Here is a 12,278-nt window from a genome sequence, read left to right on the forward strand (position 1 = left end):
GAATCTGCGCCCTCTGCATTGGGAGCCCAGAGTTTAACCACAGAACTATCAGGGACGTCCCACAACTGGCTTTAGATAAGGCAGGGCTGATTCACCCATGCGGATGGTGGAGGGCAGAGCACATGACTACAGCTGGGAGGACATCTATGGGGCTTCTCTTCTGAGTGGTTCCATTTTCTCATTGAAGGGGGAGGCAGAGTGGGTGGGGGATATGGGAGAGTTTGAGAAGAAAGCATGAAACTGTGGCCCAGGAGAGCAGGAGAGGGAAAGGACCAGGGCAATACAGCTGGGCAGCATGAAGGGCCCTGCTACCCGGATCTGAGTGGACCAGCCCAGGGCCCACTGGGCTTGGGAAGCCGGCCCTCACCCTATACTCTCCTGGACCACTGGGTCAGGCTGCCACTTATCCAGACATTTGCTCCTCACTTCAGGCTTATCCTGCTCCAGTGTAATAGGCCTCTTGTCCATCTCCCCTTCCAGACCAGACAGGGCACGTCTGTGGTCCATCCTCTCCCCAGTGCCCAATATCTGGAGCACTGCCTGGCCCACGATGGGAGAAACTATTCAAACATCTCCTAAAGTGCTCTTCTACCTGCATCCCTCTGGGGAGAGGGTTGCCTTCCCCCAGCTGGAAGGAGCTCTCACCCTCTGGGTCCTCAGCCCCCATGGAGCATCCTGTGCCCCCAGTGGGGTGATTCACTCCAGAATTCTAACCAGGAGAAATCAGACGCTGTGAAGACAATCGGCAGGTGAGTTCCCGCCCCACTGTCCGCCCCCCACCTCCCCGTCCCCCGCAACCAGCCCCACTGCCGCAGCTTGGTGCTCTGCAGTTTTCCCTGAAGACTGATTATCCTGCAGCTTAAGGAGGCCTCAGCAGCCCTGTGCTATTTGGGACCCTGGCTTCCTGCCAGTTGTAAAATGCACACAGCTTCCACTCTTAGCCCGCGTTGCTCGGTTTTGAGCAGAATCACAATCCACCTAGAATCATGGCAAGTAGGTGAGTGTCAGACCCAGGCTTCCTAACAGCTTCAACCCAGGGGCTGGTTCTAGAACACCCCCTACCTCAACTCCCTTTGGAGTCGGGCGTAGGCTGCTCTCCCCAGTGGCTGCTCCAAAGTGGGTCCCCATTCCTTTCAATGGACCTGCAATTCCACCAGGAGATGCAGTCAGTAAGAAGATGGTCTAACTTTTGCAGAGTGCATAATGGGAGATCTCTGATCTCTTGTGCAAGGTGGGTTGTCCCTGCTAGGGTTCTGTTGGGTCCCCTTAGCTTGCTCTGTCCTAACACTTGGCAGACTTTATGGTGAGGGCAGGGTTGTCTCCAGAACCTGCACAAGGCTGGTGTATAGGAGGTGGTCAGTACTGAATGAATAAATGAATGATGGATGGACGAATGGACCCAGAATATAGGCTAGTTGCTCCTGGGGCCCCAACAGACTGACTGAGAGCTGTAATACCAGAGATGGAGGGCCTAAATTCAGGACATGGGGAGACACACCTGCTCCGGACATTCTTGCCCCCATTTCCCTCTGGGTTGAATTCCAGGTGCGCTCAGGCTGGGGTATAAAGGCATCGGCATGCATGGACACCGCCCTGGACACCTGACTCCTGGGTGCCCCTCCCCTTCATCCCAACTCATGTTGGGTCCTGGAGACTCAGAGATGATAGAGCCAAGGTCCCCCCTGCCCAGAAGAGCTCCCAGGTTGGACTCAAGTGAGCAGAAACACTAATTGGTGTCAGGCACCACCAGCACCACTGGGCCTCCTCCAACTGAGCCAGCTGGCTCCAAGCCCAGGGGCAAACCAGGAGGGCTGCGGGCAAGGGAGGCAGTGGCTACACTCCTTCAGCTTGTCAGTTTACAAGAACTGGAAAAGCGCTTCTTCCTCGGCTGCTGGGAGTTAGGGGCACTTGGCCCCAGAAAGGATTTTGCACTACCATCTTGCAAGACAGGAAGGGAGACTCCAAGAGAAGTGCATGTCCAAGGTCACACAGTGAGTTTCCAGGTGTTGCTGAGCCTGGAATCCTGGTCTGTCCTGCTGTGCCCCTTCGACCACCCTAAGTCCTCCCCAGGTGCCTCTCCCAGGGGCCCATGTGGTTACCTAGGAAATACCAGAGCAGGAGCCCCACTGAAGCCAACATGACCAGAGCCAGCCACAGAGGAGCCAGGCGGAGGCAGTCTCGGACTTTTCTCTTCGTGTCCTTGGGGGCCGTGAACATCCCTTCCGGCTCTGCCTCTTCGCCATCACCTCCATCACCCTGCCCGCCAGCCGCTTGGGGGGCCTTGGCCATGGGCATCCTGGCAAGGGAACAGATCAGGGTTGGACACAGCCTGGCTTTTGCAAGGGAGCTTTTGCTGAATGCCAGCCTTGCAGAGAAGTGAGACAGCACCTCTGCCTTTTGGAGGAGCAGGATCATAATGCCAGGTACTAGTAATTGAAAGTGGGCCCTGAGCCAGCTCCCAAAGGCGGGAAGCATGCCTCAGAATGGCTCACCCCGGGTGGCCAACTGGAACCGCTACCTTTGCATCTGGCGTCAGAGGAGAGAAGGAAGTTTCACTCCCTAAACCCCACCCCCAAGGCTGTAACCTCAGATGAAAATGGGGTACGTACATGGCATAAATGTTTCTATAAAACAATTCCTCCTGCCCTCAGGATTTCCTAGACTTGGCTTCTCTTCCATTCAGGGGATGCTTTTTCCTTGCTCCTCGTTCTCAACAGCAAAGCTTTCCACAACATTAATGCAATTCATTTGCTTGGCCCTCCCTGCCTAGAAGCCCTGAGTCAGCTCTGTGTTGAGCCAGGTTCTGCCCTCCAAGGAGCACCACCCTTCTTGTGTCCCCACTATCCAAAGTATCTTAGGGGCAGAGGAAGGAGATAAAAACTAATATTCATGTAGTGTTTGCATAAGACAGTTCATAGATATCACTCCCTTTAATCCTCTGGTCTCTGGAATGTGAGGACCATTGTCCCCATGCATTCCTCTTCCTCAGGTCCTCTCTGTGTAGACACTTTACTTGTATTTTCTTGCTTAACCTCCAAATGCCTTTCAAGGTTCTGCACCCATTGAACAGAGGAGGAGACTGAGACCTAGAATGTTTTAGCAACAACTCAGTCCAGGGATTTCCTGGCCTCGTTTTTATAAATGCAATATGAATGTCTGGTGCTGGCAACCAGCTCCATTTTGCAGATGGAAAAACTGAAGCCCAGAGTGGCTAAGCCACTCACAAAACGTTACGTAACAGATAAGTGGGGTGTCTGACTCCAAGCCCTGGTGTCTGACTCCCTGATCTTTCCGCTACTCTGGGCCACTTCCTGTAAATGAGGTGTTAAATAACAAATCATGATGAAATAATACCTGAATGTCACCCCTCTGTGCCCCAGGCCTGCAGCTGTCTCTCCTTCTAGACCCTCCGGGAAACTGCTGAGAGCTATTTGGCTTCTTGGGCAGGTTTTCCACAGTCCAGAGATGGCCCTTCACTTGCCCGCCCATCAGCAGAGCAAGGATTCCACACCTCTGAGAAATTAGCCTCTTCTTCCCACAACCCAAAGGCCATTGTACCTTTAAGATACATCCCTGTGTGTGTGTGTGTGTGTGTGTGTGTGTGTGTGTGTGGTGGAGGGGTCCTTTGGCTTGTGTCTTGGGTTTTCACACAAAGGGTTTCTGAAAACAGAGCTCATTTGTGATGCTTGAAGTTTCTCAGCCAAGAGTGTCTGGCTCCAGGCACATGGATCTAACTGGCCTCCACGGATGCAAGGAAAGGAGGCCACTGCTGGTCATTCTCAACTGGGTATAGGACCTCCCTCCACCAGAGGACTTCTTACACACGGGGCAGGCCCTGCTGGCTTTCATGGGACCAGGACCATGGATGGTAAAGATCCTGCAATGAGTGGACAGCCCTGCCCACTGCTCAGAGTGTCCAAGGCCACCCCAGGTGGAAGTGGCTGCCCCCATGAGCTGAGTGGGATGGCTAGAGCCAGGAGAGCCCTGTGATGGCCCAGTTCCTTCCCCCTCTCGGCCCCGAGTCCACTCTCTCTGCCAGAGAGCCACATCCCTATTTTACTGAGTCTGGATCAGCAAGGACCTACTGGGGACTCGGAGAGCACAGAGGTGACCACAACTGACATTTATTTGAATTGTTTTTTCCGGTGTTTTAGTGATTTCCCTGGTGGCTCAGACAATAAAGAATCCATCTGCCGGTGCGGGAGAGGCAGGTTCGATCCCTGGATTGGGAATATGCCCTGGAGAAGGAAATGGCAACCTACTTCTTGCCTGGAAAATTCCATGGATAGAAGAGCTTGGTGGGCTACAGTCCATGGGGTTGCAAAGAGTCAGACATGACTGAATGACTAACACTTTCACTTTCCAATGTTTTATAAGCACTGTCTTGTGTAAGCCTTCTGCAGACTCTCAGAGACAGGGTCTGTTATTATCCATCCCCATTTTACAGATGAGAAAGTTGAGGCACAGAGAGACTGAGGAACTTGACTGAGATCCTGCAGTTGGTCAATGGCAGAGTCAGGCTGCAAACACATGTGATTTGTCTCTAGGATAATGCCCTCCCCACCATGCTTTACTGCCTCGCACATCATCAGGGTACAAGGGGAAACTGAGGCTCAGAGAAGGTCATAGATCTGAAAGAGGAGGCACAGAGGGGAGTAGTCCCAGGCAGGATGCTCAGTAGGCACCCCCTTCCTCCCCCCATACCCCAAGCACTGCCTTCACTCCCTGGGTTTTGCCCCCCTTATAAATGACGCTCACATTCATCTGGGGGAACTCTGAGTATCACAGAAAATACCCTGTGTGAGACCCATGATCTGATACAGCCCAAATTGGGGCAGGTGAGGAATACACCTGGGCTCCCCATCACCTCCCACCCGAACTCCCAGGGCAGCCTCCTAATGCCCTCTCTGTCTCCCATCTCTGCCTCTAGCACATCTTCCGTGCTGTCAGCAGAGAGCTCTCCCTGCCTACCTCCAACCACTCACCTGCTCAGAGTCCTCTCAAGGCCCTCAGCCACCTCCAAACCCCTAGCTGAGGCCCCCAAGGCCCTCCATGGCCAGGCTGCCTTCACCCCCACAGCCCTCCTTTCGTCACACACACCACCCTGCAGGACCACAAGGTGTGACTTTGTACAGTCACACCCTCTGCCTAATGGACGATGGGCCCCTAAATGCCAGCGCCAAGGTCACCTGCCCAGTGATGGGGCCCAAGGCCTTGGAGAGTGAGCCACTCTCTCCCCTAGGCAGCCCTTGGTCAAGATCAGCAATCTGCCTGGCTTTCGGCTTCGTTTCCTCTTCTCTACAAGAAAGACAAGTCTGTGCCTTGTCCACTTCTGGATCCCCATAGAGCCCAGCGCAGGGCCTGCCACTCGAATGAATAGTTCATAAAAGAATGGGTGAGCAAAAACTGAATTAAATTTAAAGAAAAAAGGCTCTATGAGTAGAGCCCCAGTTATCTAGATTCCCACTGCGGGGCTCTCGTTCACATCTTGCTGCCTCTGGGGAGCAGGACGTGTGAGGCTTGGAGCTGGGTCATGGAGGGGGTGCCGGTTTCTGGGGTCCAGGATTCAGTTATCAGGCCCTCTCTGCTTATTGAGCACCTGCTCGGCATCAGGCTCTGTGCTGGGCACGGGGGTCACACTGGTGAGTATAAGAGACCTCATTCCCAGCCTCCTGTCTTTTACTACTATTATATGGTGACTCTTCCATTGCTTTTAGGATCCAGTCACCAGAAAAGTCTGTGACTCTATCTCTCAACTGCTCCCAGGACCCAGCCCCTTCTTGGCACCTCTGTGGCTCCCACCACCATCCAGGTCAATGTCATCTATCACCTTGACTCCTACACCGGCCAGTCATCTGGCCACCTTCACCAGCCAGTTCCCACACAACCACCAGAGTGGTCTTCACCACGCGTCCTGCTCACAAGCCCCGCCTAGAACAGAGCCCAAAGCCCTTGTCACAGTCCACCAGGGCCTCCGTGACATGGCCCTTGTGTACCTTTGTGTCCTCTCTGCTGCAGCTAAACACAGCTCCTGGCCAGATCTTCACCAGATGGAGTACAGGCTACCTCAGGGCCTTTGCACTTGCTGTCGCTCTGCCAGAAATGCTTTTCCTTCAGTCTTGCCTCATGACCTGCCCCTTTACCTCCTTCAAGTCTTTGCTCCAATGTTACCTCTTCACTGAGACCTTCCCTGACTGCTCCCCGCTCTTGACGGCATCTTCCTTTATAGCTCTTTTCAGGACTGAAATTGCCTGATACGCTTCTCTGTCCCTGGCAGTACTGGAGCAGGGGCTTTATTCTGTTTGCTCTGCATACCCTGCTCAGAGAGCAGAACATGGTTCCTGCCCGTGCAGCAGAGTGCTGGGTGCACGTGTGGCCTGGCCAGCTCTTTCTGCCTCCTTCCTCCCCTCTCCCACTTTACCTTGTTGCATCCTAGTCACATTGGGCTTCCCTGTGATTGATTCTGAAAATGAAGATAGTAAAAAGCTTTTCCAGATTTAGGATTCTAGATAGCTCTGGGTAAAGAGTGTCACAGGATTGTGTCTTAAACCCTGAAAGTTCTTGCTCACCACCTGGCTTTCTTCCTTCTGTCTGGGCTGCCCACCTCCTGACCTGGCCCCTTCACACCTCTGCTCAGCTCTTACACGCTCCTGACAGCTCTCCCAGAGTGCCCTGGAGGGGTGGCTGCTCCTCTGAAGCGTCCTGGGCTTCTCCCATCAATGCACAGTTCATCTTGGGGCATTCTCTGTGTCCCCCTTGACGGTGAGCCCCTGGAGGGAGGGACTGGAGGCACTCCAACTGCCACGGGGTCTGGGGCTTCTCCCCTGAGCCTAGACACCAGTCCGGAACCTGCTCCTCACTCCCTCCGTCCCTTCTGGTCATTGCAGCTCCTCAGTCTGCCCACGGGAGGCTGAGCTCACTGGGGCCAGACGATTGCGACTCCTGTGTGTCAGCCCGAGCTGGACGCTGACACAATCAAGTTCTGTTTCCGCCTCCAGCAGCCTTGTTTTCTCTACTTAATGGTTGGGGAAACCAAAGTACATATATAGAGAAAAGGACTTACTCGGGTCACTCCATCAGGGTAGACAGAGCAGAGCGGGGCAGGGATTCTGATTTAGGACCTACTGGGGAGGCCATTCGGGCCTAGGGTTCACCCCCACCACGAGCTGGGCTGACTGAGTCCCCAAGTGTAGGGGAAGGGGTGAAAGTCCCTTCCACATACTCCCAAACTCACACACAGATGTACACCAACAGAAACAGGCTGAAGCACATGCATAGCTATCTGTGCTATACAAACGGCTAGGTACATGCTTGTGAACACACACCCGCACACACACAGAGCTGCATTCAGCTCTCAGCCTGCCGCCTGTTTTTGCAGTGGGGAGCTCTGGGCGTTTCTCCCCTACCAGAAACCCCAGGTGGAGTATCTGAATATGGAAGGGGCAGGTTGTCCAGCCCAAAATGAGAGTGGGGTCTTCAGCCTGACAAACCAGGCCTCTCCCCTGCCCCGTGCCTGCCCCAGAGTCCACCAACCACAGCTAAGCCTTGGGCCTCCCAGACTCCAGAACCTGTAGCCCCTCCACTGCCCTGTGCCTCTCCCCAGGTCTACGGTCTCCTCACCTTCAGCTCAGCCGGTCACTCACTGGCCCATGAGGCCCAGCAGACCAGGTCTCAGAGCAGGGCAGTTGGCTGCTGCCCCAGGGAACCAGGCCCGACTCTCCAGGTGGACTCTGTCACCGGGTCATTCCTAGGTCCTGATCTCCTGTCTTGGAGGTCCCCGCTTACCTTTGGGAGTGGCGGGTGGGTGTTAGGCCTGCACACAGGCCTCAGAGCCTCTGTTTGTCCAGGCCAACGTCTCCCCACCCCCACCCAGCCAGCCTGGGATCAATGACCCACAGCCATGGCCAGGGTGTCTGGCCCTTGTCCCCTGTGGCCTGTGGCCCCAGGCTCCATGGGCTTCCTGCTGGGTGGGGGACAGCACTGTGACTGAGCCCAGGTAAACAGACCGGAGGCAGCCCAGGAGGCAGGAGGCAGGCAGCGCCCCGCCCCGCCTCACCCCGCCCGTGGGCACCCGGGAAGGCTGGCAGGCAGGTGCAGGAGATCCGAGCTCTCCCTCGAGGCCCGTTGCCTGGTGATGTTCCTGCCTGGCTACAGCCCCTGGTCCCCTGGAGCATGAGGTGAGGGTGGCTGAGGACTGGGAGCTGGGCAGGGGCCTGGGCAGTGCGGGCAGGGGCCCGGGCAGTGCGGGCAGGGGTCATGAGGGGCTCCTTACCTGGACAGGTGAGACCAGGGGAGTCAGTGGCTCCAAGAGAGCAAAGGAGGCAGGGCCCATGTGCTCCGGGGCGGGAGGGGAGAAGGTGGAGTCGGGGTGGGGTAGGATGCTAGTTTCTGTTTAGCTGGAAATTATTTGAATTGCAGCCTGATTCTGGAGAGCTGTGCTATCCACTTTGGTGGTCTCTGGGCGCATGTGGCTCTTGATCCCCCCAGGACATGGCCAGTCTGAAGTGAGATGTGCCGCATGGGTAAGATGCACACCAGGTACTGAAGACTGAGTGTGAGGAAAGTAAAATAGCTGAAGAAGAATTTTTTAGGTTCATCACATGTTGATAACTTAGCAATATGCGGTTAATAAAGTATGTTATTAAAATTCATCTCACCTGATTAATTTTGCATTTTTTAATACCACTATAAGAACATTGGACTCACAAGTGTGGTAGTGAATGGAATGCAGCAGAGATGGTGGTTGGTTGTGGCCATGCTCCAAAGCACTTGTTGGGAACCAGGGTTTTCTGGGTGTGTACAGGCTGCTGGCTACCTCCAGGCAGGAGAAGGACTGGCTTGGGCTCCAGCAGAGGGCACATGGAGGGGCTGGTTAGGGATTCTGGGTTGGGAATACCTTCCCTCACTTCTCCTATTCTTTAACCCTGCCCGAGTCCTAACCCTGACCTCGGCCTTGACTCCCCTCCATCGCCCCCAACCCCAGGGCAATTTTCCTTCCTCCCTCCAGTCTCCCCTCCTGCTAGACCCTGGTACCCCCCTCCCCGAAAACATTCCAAGAGAGAGGCACTTAGGATGGGAGCAAGGAGCATTGGGGTGTAGACACCTCAAGCCCTGCCACTGTCCTTCTCCAAAGTAGCCTGGGTCCCTGGACGAGGCAGGCTGGTAATGGGAGTCTTTTTTTCTAATTGGAGTATAGTTGCTTTACAATGCTGTGTTTCCACTGTTCAGCAAAGTGAGTCAGCTATACATAGACGTATATCTTCTCTTTTTTGGATTTCCTTCCCATTTAAGTCACTGCAGAGCACTGAGTAGAGTTCCCGGTGCTACATAGTCTGTTCTCATTATCGCGTCTATGAAAAGTGAAAGTGAAAGTCACTCAGTTGTGTCCAACTCTTTGCGACCCCATTGACTGTACAGTCCATGCATGGAATTCTCCAGGCCAGAATACTGAAGTGGGCAGCTGTTCCCTTCTCCAAGGTATCTTCCCAACCTGGGGATTGAACCCAGGTTTCCCACATTGCAGGCAGATTTTTTACCAGCTGAGCTACGAGGGAATCCCTATCTCTTCTATACATAGTATGAATAGTGTGTATATGTCAATCCGAATCTCTCCATTCATCCCACCACCACCCCCTTCTCCTTGGGAGCTGGACAGTCTTTGAAAAGCAGATCTTGTGCAATCAGTCCTCTGTACCTGTCAGCACCGAGCCATCGATTGATCACAGCCTGGGGGGAGGGGCTGACTGGGGGGGCAGCAGAGTGCCAAGGAAGGCATTTGAAAGCAGGGGCTGCGTGCCAACTCCCCAAGAGCTCAGAGAACTGTGGGCCGGGGCTGCCCACCACTGAGACAGGCTTCCCTCTGTCAACTGACGGACTCCCTGGTGGTCCAGTGGTTACAACTCCATACTCTTAGTGTAGGAGGTGCAGGTTCGATCCCTTGTCAGGGAAGATCCCTCATGCCTCGTCAGTTCAGTTCAGTCGCTCAGTCGTGTCTGGCTCTTTGCGACCCCATGAATCGCAGCACGCCAGACCTCCCTGTCCATCGCCAACTCCCAGAATTCACCCAAACTCATGTCCATCAAGTCAGTGATGCCATCCAGCCATCTCATCCTCTGTCGGCCCCTTCTCCTCCTGCCCCCAATCCCTTCCAGCATCAGTCTTTTCCAATGAGTCAACTCTTCACATGAGGTGGCCAAAGTACTGGAGTTTCAGCTTTAGCATCATTCCTTCCAAAGAAATCCCAGGGTTGATCTCCTTCAGAATGGACTGGTTGGATCTCCTTCCAGTCCAAGGGACTCCCAAGAGTCTTCTCCAACAACACAGTTCAAAAGTATCAATTCTTCGGCGCTCAGCCTTCTTCACAGTCCACCTCTCACATCCATACATGACCACAGGAAAAACCATAGCCTTGACTAGACGGACCTTAGTAGGCAAAGTAATGTCTCTGCTTTTGAATATGCTATCTAGGTTGGTCATAACTTTTCTTCCAAGGAGTAAGCGTCTTTTAATTTCATGGCTGCAGTCACCATCTGCAGTGATTTTGGAGCCCCCAAAATAAAGTTTGACACTGTTTCTCCATCTACTTTCCATGAAGTGATGGGACCAGATGCCATGATCTTCGTTTTCTGAATGTTGAGCTTTAAGCTCATAGTGCAGTCCAAAGAAAGGGAGAAACTTTGATTAAACCTCTGTCAATGGGGTAACAGTATGCCCCTCGTCCCTGAGCCAGCGAGACACACCCACCAAGGGACAAAGGCCTTGCTGTTCCCTGAGAATCTGCATTTCACACTAACACTGGGTCCCCTTGGTCTCCAGGGGCAGAGAAGCTACCCGGAGGCCTGGCCCATGAGGCTTGGAGGCTACGGGGCACAGCAGGCTGGACCCAGCAGGACAAGGAGAGACAGACTTCAGCATGTGCACCACACTCAGGCGGCAAAGGTCCAGCTGGAGAACAGAGGACCTGGCCCGAATCTCATAGCCTCCACCTGCTGTGACCTGGCAAGACATACCACCTCCCCGCGCTGCCACCTTGTCACCTGTGGAATGGGGACAACAAAGCTGGGTTGTTGAAGGCAGAAAGAAGAAACTGGATGTGAATGGCAGATTCTGTGCCTGGTGCACAGCTGCCTTTTGTTTTATTATTATTATTCTTTTGGCCATGCCATGTAGCATACGGAATCTTAGTTCCCCAGTCAGGGATCGAATCTGTGGTCTCTGCATTGGGAGCACAGTCTTAATCACTGGACCACCAGGGACATCCCTGGCAGCCTTTCTCTTAATCCAAGGTTAGGGAGGAGTCAGGGGCAGGGTCAGGCAGCCGCAAGCTCCCTCACCCTGCGTCACAGCCTTGTGATAAGGGCCCTCCAGGTCCTGATCAGTGCTGTGGGGAATACTCACTGTGGGCCAGACCCTGCCCCTAGCACTTCTCGGATTACTTGACTTACTTCTCACAACCACCCGTTAGTTGATACCATTTTTAGCCCCAATTTGCAGAAACTGAGGCCCTGGTGAAATCTGAACTCACAACTCATAGTTTATTTAATCACACAGACATACATTAAGAGCCTACGAAGGGTCAGGCTGTCCTGGGTGCTGGGAAAGGGAGGTGAAAGAGACACGTGTGACGTCTTTTCAACAGAGCAGGACATTATGCAAAAGTCCTTGGGTGGAAAGGAAAAGAGGTGGACGTTAGCATTCCTTTTCACAAGACATTTTGAAGATGAGCTGACGCTCTGAGGCAGAGGCCGGGGGCAGTGAGTCACAACCCTGACCTCAGCCCTCGGTGAGGGCTGTCAGCAGGACAGGTGCTTGACTTTCTGGAAGCACAGAGAAGGTGCCTGTGATGTGTTGAACTGTGAACCCCCAGTTCATATATGGGACCCCCCGTAGCTCTAGCTCTAGGCGTGACCTTATTTACAAATAGAGTAGTTACAAATGTAATTAGTTAAGATGACAATCGCACTGGAGAAGGGCGGGTCCCTAATCAAATATGACTAACAGCTTTATGAAAGGGGGAAATTTGGAGATGGATACACAGGGAGAATTCCATGAGAACATGAAGGCGGAGATCCGGGTGATGTTTCTACTGGCTGAGGTAAGCCGAAAGATCACTAGGAAACTACCAGAGAGCAGGGAAGAGGCACGGAATGGATTCTCCCTCACAGCTGCAGAAAGAACCAAGCCTGCTAACAGCCGGCTTGGACCTCTCACCTCCAGAACCATGAGACATTACATTGCCATTGTTTAGGTTGCTCAGTTTTAGGACTTCCTGGTGGTCC

At 53.7% G+C, this 12,278-nt stretch overlaps 1 protein-coding gene across 2 annotated transcripts in view; it reads right to left on the minus strand.

Annotated features, from left to right (window-relative positions):
- The window catches only part of TMPRSS6 (transmembrane serine protease 6), a 49,359-nt gene that overhangs the window by 31,769 nt on the left and 5,312 nt on the right, over window positions 1-12,278 (minus strand). The window contains exons 1-2 of one of the 2 annotated variants that reach the window (XM_042247249.2): window positions 2,100-2,212; window positions 1,063-1,142 (exon numbers count right to left, since the gene is read on the minus strand). Coding sequence is in view for 1 of the 2 variants with exons in the window: in XM_042247247.2 (XP_042103181.1) it covers window positions 2,100-2,296 (197 nt within the window). In the remaining variant the exon portion in view is untranslated. Of the gene's footprint in view, window positions 1-1,062; window positions 1,143-2,099; window positions 2,297-12,278 lie in introns of those variants that run through there. The other variant, XM_042247247.2, reaches the window with a different exon arrangement.

This window comes from Ovis aries, chromosome 3 (genome assembly GCF_016772045.2).
Source record: "Ovis aries strain OAR_USU_Benz2616 breed Rambouillet chromosome 3, ARS-UI_Ramb_v3.0, whole genome shotgun sequence".
Classification (NCBI taxonomy): Eukaryota; Metazoa; Chordata; class Mammalia; order Artiodactyla; family Bovidae; genus Ovis; species Ovis aries.